Source organism: Gobio gobio (genome assembly GCF_949357685.1).
Source record: "Gobio gobio genome assembly, chromosome: 4".
NCBI lineage: Eukaryota > Metazoa > Chordata > Actinopteri > Cypriniformes > Gobionidae > Gobio > Gobio gobio.
This window is the reverse complement of record NC_137100.1, coordinates 437646-455145: the sequence shown is the minus strand read 5'-3', so window position 1 is coordinate 455145 and position 17500 is coordinate 437646. Positions and strand designations below refer to the sequence as shown.

General features: G+C 51.2%; 1 protein-coding gene across 1 annotated transcript in view; it reads left to right on the top strand.

The window, feature by feature from the left end:
• Positions 1-12497, top strand: part of rnf170 (ring finger protein 170) — a 13519-nt gene extending 1022 nt beyond the window's left edge. The window contains exons 4-7 of the mRNA XM_079814214.1: positions 2412-2520; positions 5066-5139; positions 5231-5362; positions 12073-12497. Coding sequence (XP_079670340.1) covers positions 2412-2520; positions 5066-5139; positions 5231-5362; positions 12073-12342 — 585 coding nt within the window. The 3' untranslated portion in view covers positions 12343-12497. The remainder of the gene's footprint in view (positions 1-2411; positions 2521-5065; positions 5140-5230; positions 5363-12072) is intronic.
• The last annotated feature ends 5003 nt before the right edge of the window (positions 12498-17500 follow it).

The window sequence follows — 17500 nt, the reverse complement described above, 5'->3', positions numbered from 1 at the left end:
TTATTCAAACGGTTAATTGGCTAATAATCGATTAACCTAGCGCTTGTTTAAACGGTAGACAGACTACCAATCGACTAATCTAATGACTAATCGATTAATCGCATGATTAATCGACTGCCAGTCGATTAACCTAGCGCTCATTTTTTAAAAGATTAATTGACTAATAATCGACTAATCTAATGTATAATTGACAAATAATCAATTAATCGGCTTATAGTCGATTAACCTAGCGCTTATTTAAACGGTGAATTGGCTAATAATCGACTAATCTAATGACTATCGGCTAATAATCGATTAATCTGCTAATAGTCGATTAACCTAGCGCTTATTTAAATGTTGAATTGGCTAATAATCGCCTAATCTAATGACTATCGGCTAATAGTCGATTAACATAACGCTCATTTTTTAAAAGATTAATTGACTAATAATCGACTAATCTAATGTCTAATTGACAAATAATCGATTAATCAGCTTATAGTCGATTAACCTAGCGCTTATTTAAACGGTGAATTGGCTAATAATCGACTAATCTAATGACTGTCGGCTAATAATCGATTAATCTGCTAATAGTCGATTAACCTAGCGCTTATTTAAATGTTGAATTGGCTAATAATCGACTAATCTAATGACTATCGGCTAATAGTTGATTAACCTAACGCTCATTTTTAAAAAGATTAATTGACTAATAATCGACTAATCTAATGTCTAATTGACTAATAATCGATTAATCGGCTAATAGTTGATTAACCTAGAGTATATTTAAATGGGTAAGTGGCAAAAAATCGACTAATCCAACGACTAATCGACCAATAATTGACTAATCGAGTGATTAATCGGCTAATAGTCGATTAACCTAGCACTTATTTAAACGGTGAATCGGCCTAATAATCGACTAATCCAAAGACAAATCGACTAATAATCGATTATTCAAACGATTAATCGGCTAATGATCGATTTTTACCATTGGCATCGGCAGCTAATCAGTAAATTTTGACCGATTATTCAGCTTTTTCAATTAGTTAAAACATTGAGTTATACATATTCTAACTATAATATATAAAAAAGAAAATCCCTTCAGTTTTTGAAATGGTTGTTTTAATGAACTTTGAACCAAGATCTCAGAACTCAAATCACACACTAACGCTCTCTAAGCATTGTTTAAATGTTCACTTTCAATTGAAAAAATTAAAAATAATAATAGGGCTGTCAAAAGATTAATCTAATATTATTATTTATATATAAATACACACACATTCATGTATATATTTAAGAAATATTTGCATGTATATACATTTATATAATCTATAATCTATATAAATATAAATGTTTTATATATAAAAATAATATTTTTTTCTTAAATATATACATGCTTGTGTGTGTATTTATATATAAATAATAATTAACAGAGTACACATGCATATATTATGTAAACACAAACTTTTATTTTGGATGCGAATAATCGCGATTAATCTTTTGACAGCCCTAAATAATAATAAACAAAGATTAGCTGCATTACAGACAAAAAAATAGATGCTTGAATGTGAACATCTCTTGGCAGCTTCATTTGTAAAATAATAACAGGCCCACTGCTTTTCTTAGAACTGAAACATTTACTTCAGGACTCAAAGAATGGTACAAATATTAATGTGCAAATGACATTGCAGACAAAAATACATAATATTAATCTCTTACATGACAATTGAGCTGACAGTATTGTAAGTTTGTGAGTCTTCATGCATATGAACAAAATACAGGCAAGTGATGAGACTATAATACCTAATAGTGTTATACGTAATAATAAAAACAGTCCTGACTCCAAGCTCCATCAAACTTTATTCTATGCTAAATAAATCATCACGGTAACACTTTACAATAAGGTTGTATTAGTTAACATGAACTAACCATGAACAACACCTTCAGCATTAGTTCATCTTTGTTAACGTTAGTTGATATTAATCCAGCTGTTCATGTTAGTTCACACTGCATTAACTAATGTTGACAAGATTTTAATAATGCATTAGTACATGTTAAAATTAACATTAGCAAAGATAAATAAATGCGTTATAAGTACAGTTAATTAATAGTTCATGTTAACTAATGTTGTTAACTAATGAACCTTATTGTAGTGTCACTATAATCACATTACTATAATTATATTATTATTGTTAATATTATTACGATTATTAGTAGTTTTGCATTCTCTAATAAAGAGTGTGTGTGTGTGTGTGTGTGTGTGTGTGTGTGTGTGTGTGTGTGTGTGTGTGTGTGTGTGTGTGTGTGTGTGTGTGTGTGTGTGTGTGTGTGTGTGTGTGTGTGTGTGTGTGTGTGTGTGTGTGTGTGTGTGTGTGTGTGTGTGTGTGTGTGTGTGTGTGTGTGTGTGTGTGTGTGTGTGTGTGTTTGTGTGCGCTCAGGTGACGTCCTCGCAGCAGAGGCATCAGTTCTACTCCGACATGTCGTGTCCTGTGTGTCTGCAGCAGGCCGTCCTGCCCGTGGAGACCAACTGTGGTCATCTGTTCTGCGGTGAGGAGAGCGGTCACTCACTGACCCTAACCTGACCCTAACTCAGACTGACCCTAACTCAGACTGACCCCTAACTCAGACTGACCCTACCTCAGACTGACCCCTAACTCAGACTGACCCCTAACTCAGACTGACCCCTAACTCAGACTGACCCCTACCTCAGACTGACCCCTAACTCAGACTGACCCTAACTCAGACTGACCCCTACCTCAGACTGACCCCTAACTCAGACTGACCCTAACTCAGACTGACCCTAACTCAGACTGACCCTAACTCAGACTGACCCCTAACTCAGACTGACCCCTAACTCAGACTGACCCTAACTCAGACTGACCCCTAACTCAGACTGACCCCTAACTCAGACTGACCCCTACCTCAGACTGACCCCTAACTCAGACTGACCCTAACTCAGACTGACCCTAACTCAGACTGACCCTAACTCAGACTGACCCCTAACTCAGACTGACCCTAACTCAGACTGACCCTAACTCAGACTGACCCCTAACTCAGACTGACCCTAACTCAGACTGACCCTAACTCAGACTGACCCCTAACTCAGACTGACCCTACCTCAGACTGACCCTACCTCAGACTGACCCTAACTCAGACTGACCCCTAACTCAGACTGACCCCTAACTCAGACTGACCCTACCTCAGACTGAGCCCTACCTCAGACTGACCCTAACTCAGACTGACCCTAAACTGACCCTACCTCAGACTGACCCTAACTCAGACTGACCCCTAACTCAGACTGACCCTACCTCAGACTGACCCCTAACTCAGACTGACCCTAACCTGACCCTAACTCATACTGACCCCTAACTCAGACTGACCCTAACTCAGACTGACCCCTAACTCAGACTGACCCTAAACTGACCCTAACTCAGACTGACCCTAACCTGACCCTACCTCAGACTGACCCTAACTCATACTGACCCCTAACTCAGACTGACCCTACCTCAGACTGACCCTAACTCAGACTGACCCTAAACTGACCCTAACTCAGACTGACCCTAACCTGACCCTACCTCAGACTGACCCTAACTCAGACTGACCCTAACCTGACCCTAACTCAGACTGACCCTAACCTAACCCTACCTCAGACTGACCCTACCTCAGACTGACCCTAACTCAGACTGACCCTAACTCAGACTGACCCTAACCTGACCCTAACTCAGACTGACCCTACCTCAGACTGACCCTAACTCAGACTGACCCTAACTCAGACTGACCCTAACCTGACCCTACCTCAGACTGACCCTAACTCAGACTGACCCTACCTCAGACTGACCCTAACTCAGACTGACCCTAACCTGACCCTACCTCAGACTGACCCTAAACTGACCCTAACTCAGACTGACCCTAACCTGACCCTAACTCAGACTGACCCTAACTCAGACTGACCCTAACCTGACCCTACCTCAGACTGACCCTACCTCAGACTGACCCTAACTCAGACTGACCCTAACTCAGACTGACCCTAACCTGACCCTACCTCAGACTGACCCTAACTCAGACTGACCCTACCTCAGACTGACCCTAACTCAGACTGACCCTAACCTGACCCTACCTCAGACTGACCCTAAACTGACCCTAACTCAGACTGACCCTAACCTGACCCTAACTCAGACTGACCCTAACTCAGACTGACCCTAACTCAGACTGACCCTAACCTGACCCTACCTCAGACTGACCCTAACTCAGACTGACCCTACCTCAGACTGACCCTAACTCAGACTGACCCTAACCTGACCCTACCTCAGACTGACCCTAAACTGACCCTAACTCAGACTGACCCTAACCTGACCCTAACTCAGACTGACCCTAACTCAGACTGACCCTAACTCAGACTGACCCTAACCTGACCCTACCTCAGACTGACCCTACCTCAGACTGACCCTAACTCAGACTGACCCTAACTCAGACTGACCCTAACCTGACCCTACCTCAGACTGACCCTAACTCAGACTGACCCTAACCTGACCCTAACTCAGACTGACCCTAACTCAGACTGACCCTAACCTGACCCTACCTCAGACTGACCCTAACTCAGACTGACCCTAAACTGACCCTACCTCAGACTGACCCTAACTCAGACTGACCCTAACTCAGACTGACCCTAACTCAGACTGACCCTAACCTGACCCTACCTCAGACTGACCCTAACTCAGACTGACCCCTAACTCAGACTGACCCTAACCTGACCCTAACTCAGACTGACCCCTAACTCAGACTGACCCTACCTCAGACTGACCCCTAACTCAGACTGACCCTAACCTGACCCTAACTCAGACTGACCCCTAACTCAGACTGACCCCTAACTCAGACTGACCCCTAACTCAGACTGACCCTAACTCAGACTGACCCCTAACTCAGACTGACCCCTAACCTGACCCTAACTCATACTGACCCCTAACTCAGACTGACCCCTAACTCAGACTGACCCTAACTCAGACTGACCCCTAACTCAGACTGACCCTACCTCAGACTGACCCCTAACTCAGACTGACCCCTAACCTGACCCTAACTCTTTTGTCGTCCTCAGGTTCGTGCATCATCGCCTACTGGCGTTACGGGGCGTGGCTCGGCGCCATCAACTGCCCCATCTGTAGGCAAATGGTGAATCTCCGCTCAAGTCTGTCATTCTCAAAGTGTCTCAGTCCAGTCAGGAGATCTGTGCGCTGACCCTTGACCTTTAATGTTTTGTCAGGTGACCCTGCTCTTCCCGCTCTTCCAAGACAACGGCCGCATTGCTCCGACTCCAGACGGGCAGGTGGAGCCGGCTCTGATCCTCAGCGACATCCACGACTACAACCGCCGGTTCTCCGGACAGCCGCGCTCCGTGAGTCTCAGACCGCATCATCATGACATCATCATCCACATCATGACATCATCATCCACATCATGACATCACAGTCCACACCATGACATCAGAGTCCACATCACGACATCACAGTCCACATCATGACATCACAGTCCACATCATGACATCACAGTCCACATCATGACATCACAGTCCACATCATGACATCACAGTCCACATCATGACATCACAGTCCACACCACAGTCCACATCACGACATCACAGTCCACATCACGACATCACAGTCCACACCATGACATCACAGTCCACATCACGACATCACAGTCCACATCATGACATCACAGTCCACATCATGACATCACAGTCCACATCATGACATCACAGTCCACATCATGACATCACAGTCCACACCATGACATCACAGTCCACATCACGACATCACAGTCCAAATCACGACATCACAGTCCACATCATGACATCACAGTCCACACCATGACATCACAGTCCACATCACGACATCACAGTCCACACCATGACATCACAGTCCAAATCACGACATCACAGTCCAAATCACGACATCACAGTCCACATCATGACATCACAGTCCACATCATGACATCACAGTCCACATCATGACATCACAGTCCACATCATGACATCATCATTCACATCATGACATCATCATTCACATCATGACATCACAGTCCACATCACGACATCACAGTCCACACCATGACATCACAGTCCACATCACGACATCACAGTCCACATCATGACATCACAGTCCACATCACGACATCACAGTCCACATCACGACATCACAGTCCACATCACGACATCACAGTCCACATCATGACATCACAGTACACATCATGACATCACAGTCCACATCATGACATCACAGTCCACATCATGACATCACAGTCCACATCACGACATCACAGTCCACATCATGACATCACAGTCCACATCATGACATCACAGTCCACATCATGACATCACAGTCCACATCAAGACATCACAGTCCACATCACGACATCACAGTCCACATCACAGTCCACATCATGACATCACAGTCCACATCACGACATCACAGTCCACATCATGACATCACAGTCCACATCACGACATCACAGTCCACATCATGACATCACAGTCCACATCATGACATCACAGTCCACATCACAGTCCACATCATGACATCACAGTCCACATCACGACATCACAGTCCACATCATGACATCACAGTCCACATCACGACATCACAGTCCACATCATGACATCACAGTCCACATCATGACATCACAGTCCACATCACGACATCACAGTCCACATCACGACATCACAGTCCACATCATGACATCACAGTCCACATCACGACATCACAGTCCACATCACGACATCACAGTCCACATCATGACATCACAGTCCACACCATGACATCACAGTCCACATCATGACATCACAGTCCACACCATGACATCACAGTCCACACCATGACATCAAAGTCCACATCATGACATCAAAGTCCACATCATGACATCACAGTCCACACCATGACATCACAGTCCACACCATGACATCAAAGTCCACATCATGACATCACAGTCCACACCATGACATCACAGTCCACACCATGACATCAAAGTCCACATCATGACATCACAGTCCACATCATGACATCACAGTCCACATCATGACATCACAGTCCACACCACGACATCACAGTCCACATCACGACATCACAGTCCACATCACGACATCACAGTCCACATCATGACATCACAGTCCACACCATGACATCACAGTCCACATCATGACATCACAGTCCACATCAAGACATCACAGTCCACATCACGACATCACAGTCCACATCACAGTCCACATCACGACATCACAGTCCACATCATGACATCACAGTCCACATCACGACATCACAGTCCACATCACGACATCACAGTCCACATCACGACATCACAGTCCACATCACGACATCACAGTCCACATCACGACATCACAGTCCACATCATGACATCACAGTCCACATCACGACATCACAGTCCACATCATGACATCACAGTCCACACCACGACATCACAGTCCACACCACGACATCACAGTCCAAATCACGACATCACAGTCCACATCACGACATCACAGTCCACATCATGACATCACAGTCCACACCATGACATCAAAGTCCACATCATGACATCACAGTCCACATCACAGTCCACACCACGACATCACAGTCCACATCACGACATCACAGTCCACACCATGACATCACAGTCCACACCATGACATCACAGTCCACACCACGACATCACAGTCCACACCATGACATCAAAGTCCACATCATGACATCACAGTCCACATCATGACATCACAGTCCACATCACGACATCACAGTCCACATCACGACATCACAGTCCACATCACGACATCACAGTCCACATCATGCCATCACAGTCCACACCACGACATCACAGTCCACACCATGACATCAAAGTCCACATCATGACATCACAGTCCACACCACGACATCACAGTCCACACCATGACATCACAGTCCACACCACGACATCACAGTCCACACCACGACATCACAGTCCACACCATGACATCACAGTCCACATCATGACATCACAGTCCACACCATGACATCAAAGTCCACATCATGACATCACAGTCCACATCATGACATCACAGTCCACACCACGACATCACAGTCCACATCACGACATCACAGTCCACACCACGACATCACAGTCCACACCACGACATCACAGTCCACATCACGACATCACAGTCCACATCACGACATCACAGTCCACATCACGACATCACAGTCCACACCACGACATCACAGTCCACATCACGACATCACAGTCCACATCACGACATCACAGTCCACATCACGACATCACAGTCCACATCACGACATCACAGTCCACATCATGACATCACAGTCCACACCATGACATCACAGTCCACACCACGACATCACAGTCCACATCACGACATCACAGTCCACACCACGACATCACAGTCCACACCACGACATCACAGTCCACATCATGACATCACAGTCCACACCATGACATCACAGTCCACATCATGACATCACAGTCCACATCATGACATCACAGTCCACACCACGACATCACAGTCCACATCATGACATCACAGTCCACATCATGACATCACAGTCCAAATCACGACATCACAGTCCACATCACGACATCACAGTCCACATCATGACATCACAGTCCACACCACGACATCACAGTCCACACCACGACATCACAGTCCACATCATGACATCACAGTCCACATCATGACATCACAGTCCACACCATGACATCACAGTCCACATCATGACATCACAGTCCACATCACAGTCCACATCACGACATCACAGTCCACATCACAGTCCACATCATGACATCACAGTCCACATCACAGTCCACATCACGACATCACAGTCCACATCATGACATCACAGTCCACATCACAGTCCACATCACGACATCACAGTCCACACCATGACATCACAGTCCACATCATGACATCACAGTCCACATCATGACATCACAGTCCAAATCACGACATCACAGTCCACATCACGACATCACAGTCCACACCACGACATCACAGTCCACACCACGACATCACAGTCCACACCACGACATCACAGTCCACATCACGACATCACAGTCCACATCACAGTCCACATCACGACATCACAGTCCAAATCACGACATCACAGTCCACATCATGACATCACAGTCCACATCACGACATCACAGTCCACACCACGACATCACAGTCCACACCACGACATCACAGTCCACACCACGACATCACAGTCCACATCACGACATCACAGTCCACACCACGACATCACAGTCCACACCACGACATCACAGTCCACACCATGACATCACAGTCCACATCATGACATCACAGTCCACATCACGACATCACAGTCCACACCACGACATCACAGTCCACACCACAACATCACAGTCCACACCATGACATCACAGTCCACATCATGACATCACAGTCCACATCATGACATCACAGTCCACACCATGACATCACAGTCCACACCATGACATCACAGTCCACATCATGACATCACAGTCCACATCATGACATCACAGTCCACGTCACGACATCACAGTCCACATCACGACATCACAGTCCACACCACAGTCCACATCATGACATCACAGTCCACATCATGACATCACAGTCCACATCACGACATCACAGTCCACATCACGACATCACAGTCCACATCACGACATCACAGTCCACACCATGACATCACAGTCCACACCATGACATCACAGTCCACATCACGACATCACAGTCCACACCACGACATCACAGTCCACATCATGACATCACAGTCCACACCACAGTCCACATCACGACATCACAGTCCACATCATGACATCACAGTCCACACCACAGTCCACATCATGACATCACAGTCCACATCACGACATCACAGTCCACACCACAGTCCACATCATGACATCACAGTCCACACCACAGTCCACATCATGACATCACAGTCCACATCATGACATCACAGTCCACATCATGACATCACAGTCCACATCATGACATCACAGTCCACATCATGACATCACAGTCCACACCACAGTCCACATCACGACATCACAGTCCACATCACGACATCACAGTCCACACCATGACATCACAGTCCACATCATGACATCACAGTCCACATCATGACATCACAGTCCACATCATGACATCACAGTCCACACCATGACATCACAGTCCACACCATGACATCACAGTCCACACCACAGTCCACATCACGACATCACAGTCCACACCATGACATCACAGTCCACATCACGACATCACAGTCCACACCATGACATCACAGTCCACACCATGACATCACAGTCCACACCACAGTCCACATCATGACATCACAGTCCAAATCACGACATCACAGTCCACATCATGACATCACAGTCCACATCATGACATCACAGTCCACATCATGACATCACAGTCCAAATCACGACATCACAGTCCACATCACGACATCACAGTCCACACCACGACATCACAGTCCACACCACGACATCACAGTCCACACCACGACATCACAGTCCACATCACGACATCACAGTCCACATCACAGTCCACATCACGACATCACAGTCCAAATCACGACATCACAGTCCACATCATGACATCACAGTCCACATCACGACATCACAGTCCACACCACGACATCACAGTCCACACCACGACATCACAGTCCACACCACGACATCACAGTCCACATCACGACATCACAGTCCACACCACGACATCACAGTCCACACCACGACATCACAGTCCACACCATGACATCACAGTCCACATCATGACATCACAGTCCACATCACGACATCACAGTCCACACCACGACATCACAGTCCACACCACAACATCACAGTCCACACCATGACATCACAGTCCACATCATGACATCACAGTCCACATCATGACATCACAGTCCACACCATGACATCACAGTCCACACCATGACATCACAGTCCACATCATGACATCACAGTCCACATCATGACATCACAGTCCACGTCACGACATCACAGTCCACATCACGACATCACAGTCCACACCACAGTCCACATCATGACATCACAGTCCACATCATGACATCACAGTCCACATCACGACATCACAGTCCACATCACGACATCACAGTCCACATCACGACATCACAGTCCACACCATGACATCACAGTCCACACCATGACATCACAGTCCACATCACGACATCACAGTCCACACCACGACATCACAGTCCACATCATGACATCACAGTCCACACCACAGTCCACATCACGACATCACAGTCCACATCATGACATCACAGTCCACACCACAGTCCACATCATGACATCACAGTCCACATCACGACATCACAGTCCACACCACAGTCCACATCATGACATCACAGTCCACATCACGACATCACAGTCCACACCACAGTCCACACCACGACATCACAGTCCACATCATGACATCACAGTCCACACCACAGTCCACATCACGACATCACAGTCCACATCATGACATCACAGTCCACATCATGACATCACAGTCCACATCATGACATCACAGTCCACATCATGACATCACAGTCCACACCACAGTCCACATCACGACATCACAGTCCACATCACGACATCACAGTCCACACCATGACATCACAGTCCACATCATGACATCACAGTCCACATCATGACATCACAGTCCACATCATGACATCACAGTCCACACCATGACATCACAGTCCACACCATGACATCACAGTCCACACCACAGTCCACATCACGACATCACAGTCCACACCATGACATCACAGTCCACATCACGACATCACAGTCCACACCATGACATCACAGTCCACACCATGACATCACAGTCCACACCACAGTCCACATCATGACATCACAGTCCAAATCACGACATCACAGTCCACATCATGACATCACAGTCCACATCACATCACGACATCACAGTCCACACCATGACATCACACATTCTGATTATTATCTGATTATTGGACGGCAGTGTGAATGCACAGTGACCTTATGTTTGCAGAGATGTTAAAGTGTGTGTGTGTGTGTGTGTGTGTGTGTGTGTGACCCCTGCAGCTGCTGGACCGCCTGCGGGACGTCCCCACGCTGCTCCGGCACCTCTTCAGGGAGATGTTCTCGGTGGGCGGCCTCTTCTGGATGTTCCGCATCCGGATCCTGCTGTGCCTGGTGGGCGCGATCACATACCTGGCGTCACCGCTGGACTTCATCCCCGAGGGCGTGGTCGGCCTGCTGGGCTTCATGGACGACTTCTTCGTCATCCTCCTCCTCTTCATCTACATCTCCATCATGTACCGCGAGGTGGTGACGCAGAGGCTGGCGGGATGAGGACGCTTCACCCGCTCCTGAACTGAAGCCTTCATTAACCCTCGGGAAGCTGGAGTGTGAGAGACTTTAAACTGCAGGACCGATCGAGTGTGTTCGCTGTCTGTCACTCAAACTGGCCCAAATCTGCATTAAAGAAAGAGATTCTGTAAAATGGGATTTACTTTGATCTTTTGATGTTTTACAATGTGTGCCAGTGCGCGTGTGTGAGCGAGCGAGTGTGTGAGCGTGCGAGTGTGTGAGTGCCTGTGTGTGCGGATGCCAGTGTCCGTGTGCCAGTGTCCGTGTGCCAGTGTGTGTGTTTGAGCGTGTGAGTGCCAGTGTGTGTGCGAGTGCCAGTGTGTGTGCGAGTGCCAGTGTGTGTGCGTGTGCCAGTGCGAGTGCCAGTGTGTGTGCGAGTGCCAGTGCAAGTGCGAGTGCCGGTGTGTGTGCGAGTGCCAGTGTGTGTGCGAGTGCCAGTGCGAGTGCCAGTGTGTGTGTGAGTGCCAGTGTGTGTGCCAGTGTGTGTGCGAGTGCCAGTGTGTGTGCGAGTGCCAGTGCGAGTGCCAGTGCGAGTGCCAGTGTGTGTGTGAGTGCCAGTGTGTGTGTGAGTGCCAGTGCGTGTGCCAGTGTGTGTGCGAGTGCCAGTGTGTGTGTGTGCGAGTGCGAGTGCCAGTGTGTGTGCGAGTGCCAGTGTGTGTGCGAGTGCCAGTGCGAGTGCCAGTGCGTGTGCGAGTGCCAGTGCGTGTGCGAGTGCCCGTGTGTGTGCCAGTGCGTGTGGCAGTGCGAGTGCCAGTGCGTGTGCGAGTGCCAGTGCGTGTGCGAGTGCCAGTGCGTGTGCGAGTGCCAGTGCGTGTGCGAGTGCCAGTGCGTGTGCGAGTGCCAGTGCGTGTGCGAGTGCCAGTGCGTGTGCGAGTGCCAGTGCGTGTGCGAGTGCCAGTGCGTGTGCGAGTGCGTGTGCGAGTGCCAGTGCGTGTGCGAGTGCCAGTGCGTGTGCGAGTGCGAGTGCCAGTGCGTGTGCGAGTGTGTTTGCGAGTGCCAGTGTGTGTGCGAGTGCCAGTGTGTGTGCGAGTGCCAGTGTGTGTGCGAGTGCCAGTGTGTGTGCGAGTGCGTGTGCGTGTGCGAGTGCCAGTGTGTGTGCGAGTGCCAGTGCGTGTGCGAGTGGCAGTGCGTGTGCGAGTGCCAGTGTGTGTGTGCGAGTGCCAGTGTGTGTGCGAGTGCCAGTGTGTGTGTGCGAGTGCGAGTGCCAGTGTGTGTGCGAGTGCCAGTGTGTGTGTGCGAGTGCCAGTGTGTGTGCGAGTGCCAGTGTGTGTGCGAGTGCGAGTGCCAGTGTGTGTGCGAGTGCCAGTGTGTGTGCAAGTGCGAGTGCCAGTGCGTGTGCGAGTGCCAGTGTGTGTGCGAGTGCCAGTGTGTGTGCGAGTGCGAGTGCCAGTGTGTGTGCAAGTGCGAGTGTGTGTGCGAGTGCGAGTGCCAGTGTGTGTGCGTGTGCGAGTGCCAGTGTGTGTGCGAGTGCCAGTGTGTGTGCGAGTGCCAGTGTGTGTGCAAGTGCGAGTGCCAGTGCTTGTGCGAGTGCCAGTGTGTGTGCGAGTGCGAGTGCCAGTGTGTGTGCAAGTGCGAGTGCCAGTGCGTGTGCGAGTGCCAGTGTGTGTGCGAGTGCGAGTGCCAGTGTGTGTGCGTGTGCGAGTGCCAGTGTGTGTGCGAGTGCCAGTGCGTGTGCAAGTGCCAGTGCGAGTGCCAGTGTGTGTGCGAGTGCCAGTGCCAGTGCGAGTGCCAGTGTGTGTGCGAGTGCCAGTGCGAGTGCCAGTGCGAGTGCCAGTGCGTGTGCCAGTGTGTGTGCGAGTGCCAGTGCGAGTGCCAGTGCGTGTGCGAGTGCCAGTGTGTGTGCGAGTGTGTGTGCGAGTGTGTGTGCGAGTGTGTGTGCGAGTGCCAGTGCGAGTGCCAGTGCGTGTGCGAGTGCCAGTGTGTGTGCGAGTGCGAGTGCCAGTGCGAGTGCCAGTGTGTGTGCGAGTGCCAGTGTGTGTGCGAGTGCCAGTGTGTGTGCGAGTGCCAGTGTGTGTGCGAGTGCCAGTGTGTGTGCGAGTGCCAGTGTGTGTGCGAGTGTGTGTGCGAGTGCCAGTGCGTGTGCGAGTGCCAGTGTGTGTGCGAGTGCCAGTGCGTGTGCGAGTGCCAGTGCGTGTGCGAGTGCCAGTGCGAGTGCCAGTGCGTGTGCGAGTGCCAGTGCGTGTGCGAGTGCCAGTGCGTGTGCGAGTGCCAGTGCGTGTGCGAGTGCCAGTGCCAGTGCGTGTGCGAGTGCCAGTGTGTGTGCGAGTGTGAGTGCGAGTGCGTGTGCGAGTGCCAGTGTGTGTGCGAGTGCGTGTGCGAGTGCCAGTGCGTGTGCCAGTGCGTGTGCGAGTGCGTGTGCGAGTGCCAGTGCGTGTGCCAGTGTGTGTGCGTGTGCCAGTGTGTGTGCGAGTGCCAGTGCGTGTGCGAGTGCCAGTGTGTGTGCGAGTCTGTGTGCGAGTGTGTGTGCGAGTGCCAGTGCGAGTGCCAGTGCGTGTGCGAGTGCCAGTGTGTGTGCGAGTGCGAGTGCCAGTGCGAGTGCGAGTGCCAGTGTGTGTGCGAGTGCCAGTGCGTGTGCGAGTGCCAGTGTGTGTGCGAGTGTGTTTGCGAGTGCCAGTGCGTGTGCGAGTGCGTGTGCGAGTGCCAGTGCGTGTGCGAGTGCCAGTGCGAGTGCCAGTGCGAGTGCCAGTGCGTGTGCGAGTGCCAGTGCGTGTGCGAGTGCCAGTGTGTGCACTCGTGTGCGAGTGCCAGTGCGTGTGCGAGTGCCAGTGTGTGCACTCGTGTGCGAGTGCGAGTGCCAGTGCCAGTGCGTGTGCGAGTGCCAGTGCGAGTGCCAGTGCGTGTGCGAGTGCCAGTGCGTGTGCGAGTGCCAGTGCGTGTGCGAGTGCCAGTGCGAGTGCCAGTGCGTGTGCGAGTGCCAGTGCGAGTGCCAGTGCGTGTGCGAGTGCCAGTGCGTGTGCGAGTGCCAGTGCGTGTGCGAGTGCCAGTGCGTGTGCCAGTGCGTGTGCGAGTGCCAGTGCGAGTGCCAGTGTGTGCGAGTGCGAGTGCCAGTGCGTGTGCAAGTGCCAGTGTGTGTGCGAGTGTCAGTGCGAGTGCGAGTGCCAGTGTGTGTGCGAGTGCCAGTGCCAGTGCGAGTGCCAGTGTGTGTGCGAGTGCGAGTGCCATTGCGTGTGCAAGTGCCAGTGTGTGTGCGAGTGCCAGTGCGAGTGCGAGTGCCAGTGTGTGTGCGAGTGCCAGTGCGTGTGCCAGTGCGAGTGCCAGTGCGAGTGCGTGTGCGAGTGCCATTGCGTGTGCCAGTGTGTGTGCGTGTGCCAGTGCGTGTGCGAGTGCCAGTGCGAGTGCCAGTGTGTGTGCGAGTGCCAGTGCGTGTGCAAGTGCCAGTGCGTGTGCGAGTGCCAGTGCGAGTGCGAGTGCCAGTGTGTGTGCCAGTGCCAGTGCGAGTGCCAGTGTGTGTGCGTGTGCCAGTGCGTGTGCGAGTGCCAGTGCGTGTGCGAGTGCCAGTGCGTGTGCCAGTGTGTGTGCGAGTGCCAGTACGTGTGCGAGTGCCAGTGTGTGTGCGAGTGTGTGTGCCAGTGTGTGTGCGTGTGCGAGTGCGAGTGCCAGTGTGTGTGCGAGTGCCAGTGCGTGTGCGAGTGCCAGTGTGTGTGCGAGTGCCAGTGCCAGTGTGTGTGCGAGTGCCAGTGTGTGTGCGAGTGCCAGTGTATGTGCGAGTGTTTGTGCGAGTGCCAGTGCGAGTGCCAGTGCGTGTGCGAGTGCCAGTGTGTGTGCGAGTGTGTTTGTGAGTGCCAGTTTGTGTGCGAGTGCCAGTGTGTGTGCGAGTGCCAGTGTGTGTGCGAGTGCCAGTGCGTGTGCGAGTGCCAGTGCGTGTGCGAGTGCCAGTGCGTGTGCGAGTGCCAGTGCGTTTGCCAGTGCCAGTGCGTGTGCGAGTGCCAGTGCGAGTGCCAGTGTGTGCGAGTGCGAGTGCCAGTGCGTGTGCAAGTGCCAGTGTGTGTGCGAGTGCCAGTGCGAGTGCGAGTGCCAGTGTGTGTGCGAGTGCCAGTGCCAGTGCGAGTGCCAGTGTGTGTGCGAGTGCGAGTGCCATTGCGTGTGCAAGTGCCAGTGTGTGTGCGAGTGCCAGTGCGAGTGCGAGTGCCAGTGTGTGTGCGAGTGCCAGTGCGTGTGCCAGTGCGAGTGCCAGTGCGAGTGCGTGTGCGAGTGCCAGTGCGTGTGCCAGTGTGTGTGCGTGTGCCAGTGCGTGTGCGAGTGCCAGTGCGAGTGCCAGTGTGTGTGCGAGTGCCAGTGCGTGTGCAAGTGCCAGTGTGTGTGCGAGTGCCAGTGCGAGTGCCAGTGTGTGTGCCAGTGCCAGTGCGAGTGCCAGTGCGTGTGCGTGTGCCAGTGCGTGTGCGAGTGCGTGTGCGAGTGCCAGTGCGTGTGCCAGTGTGTGTGCGAGTGCCAGTACGTGTGCGAGTGCCAGTGTGTGTGCGAGTGTGTGTGCCAGTGTGTGTGCGTGTGCGAGTGCGAGTGCCAGTGTGTGTGCGAGTGCCAGTGCGTGTGCGAGTGCCAGTGTGTGTGCGAGTGCGAGTGCCAGTGCCAGTGTGTGTGCGAGTGCCAGTGTGTGTGCGAGTGCCAGTGTGTGTGCGAGTGTTTGTGCGAGTGCCAGTGCGAGTGCCAGTGCGTGTGCGAGTGCCAGTGTGTGTGCGAGTGTGTTTGTGAGTGCCAGTGTGTGTGCGAGTGCCAGTGTGTGTGCGAGTGCCAGTGCGTGTGCGAGTGCCAGTGCGTGTGCGAGTGCCAGTGCGTGTGCGAGTGCCAGTGCGTGTGCGAGTGCCAGTGTGTGCGAGTGCCAGTGTGTGCGAGTGCCAGTGTGTGTGCGAGTGCCAGTGTGTGTGCGAGTGCCAGTGTGTGTGCGAGTGCCAGTGTGTGTGCGAGTGCCAGTGCGTGTGCGAGTGCCAGTGCGTGTGCGAGTGCCAGTGCGTGTGCGAGTGCCAGTGTGTGCGAGTGCCAGTGTGTGCGAGTGCCAGTGTGTGCGAGTGCCAGTGTGTGTGCGAGTGCCAGTGTGTGTGCGAGTGCCAGTGCGTGTGCCAGTGCGTGTGTGAGTGCCAGTGCGTGTGCGAGTGCCAGTGCGTGTGTGAGTGCCAGTGCGTGTGTGAGTGCCAGTGCGTGTGTG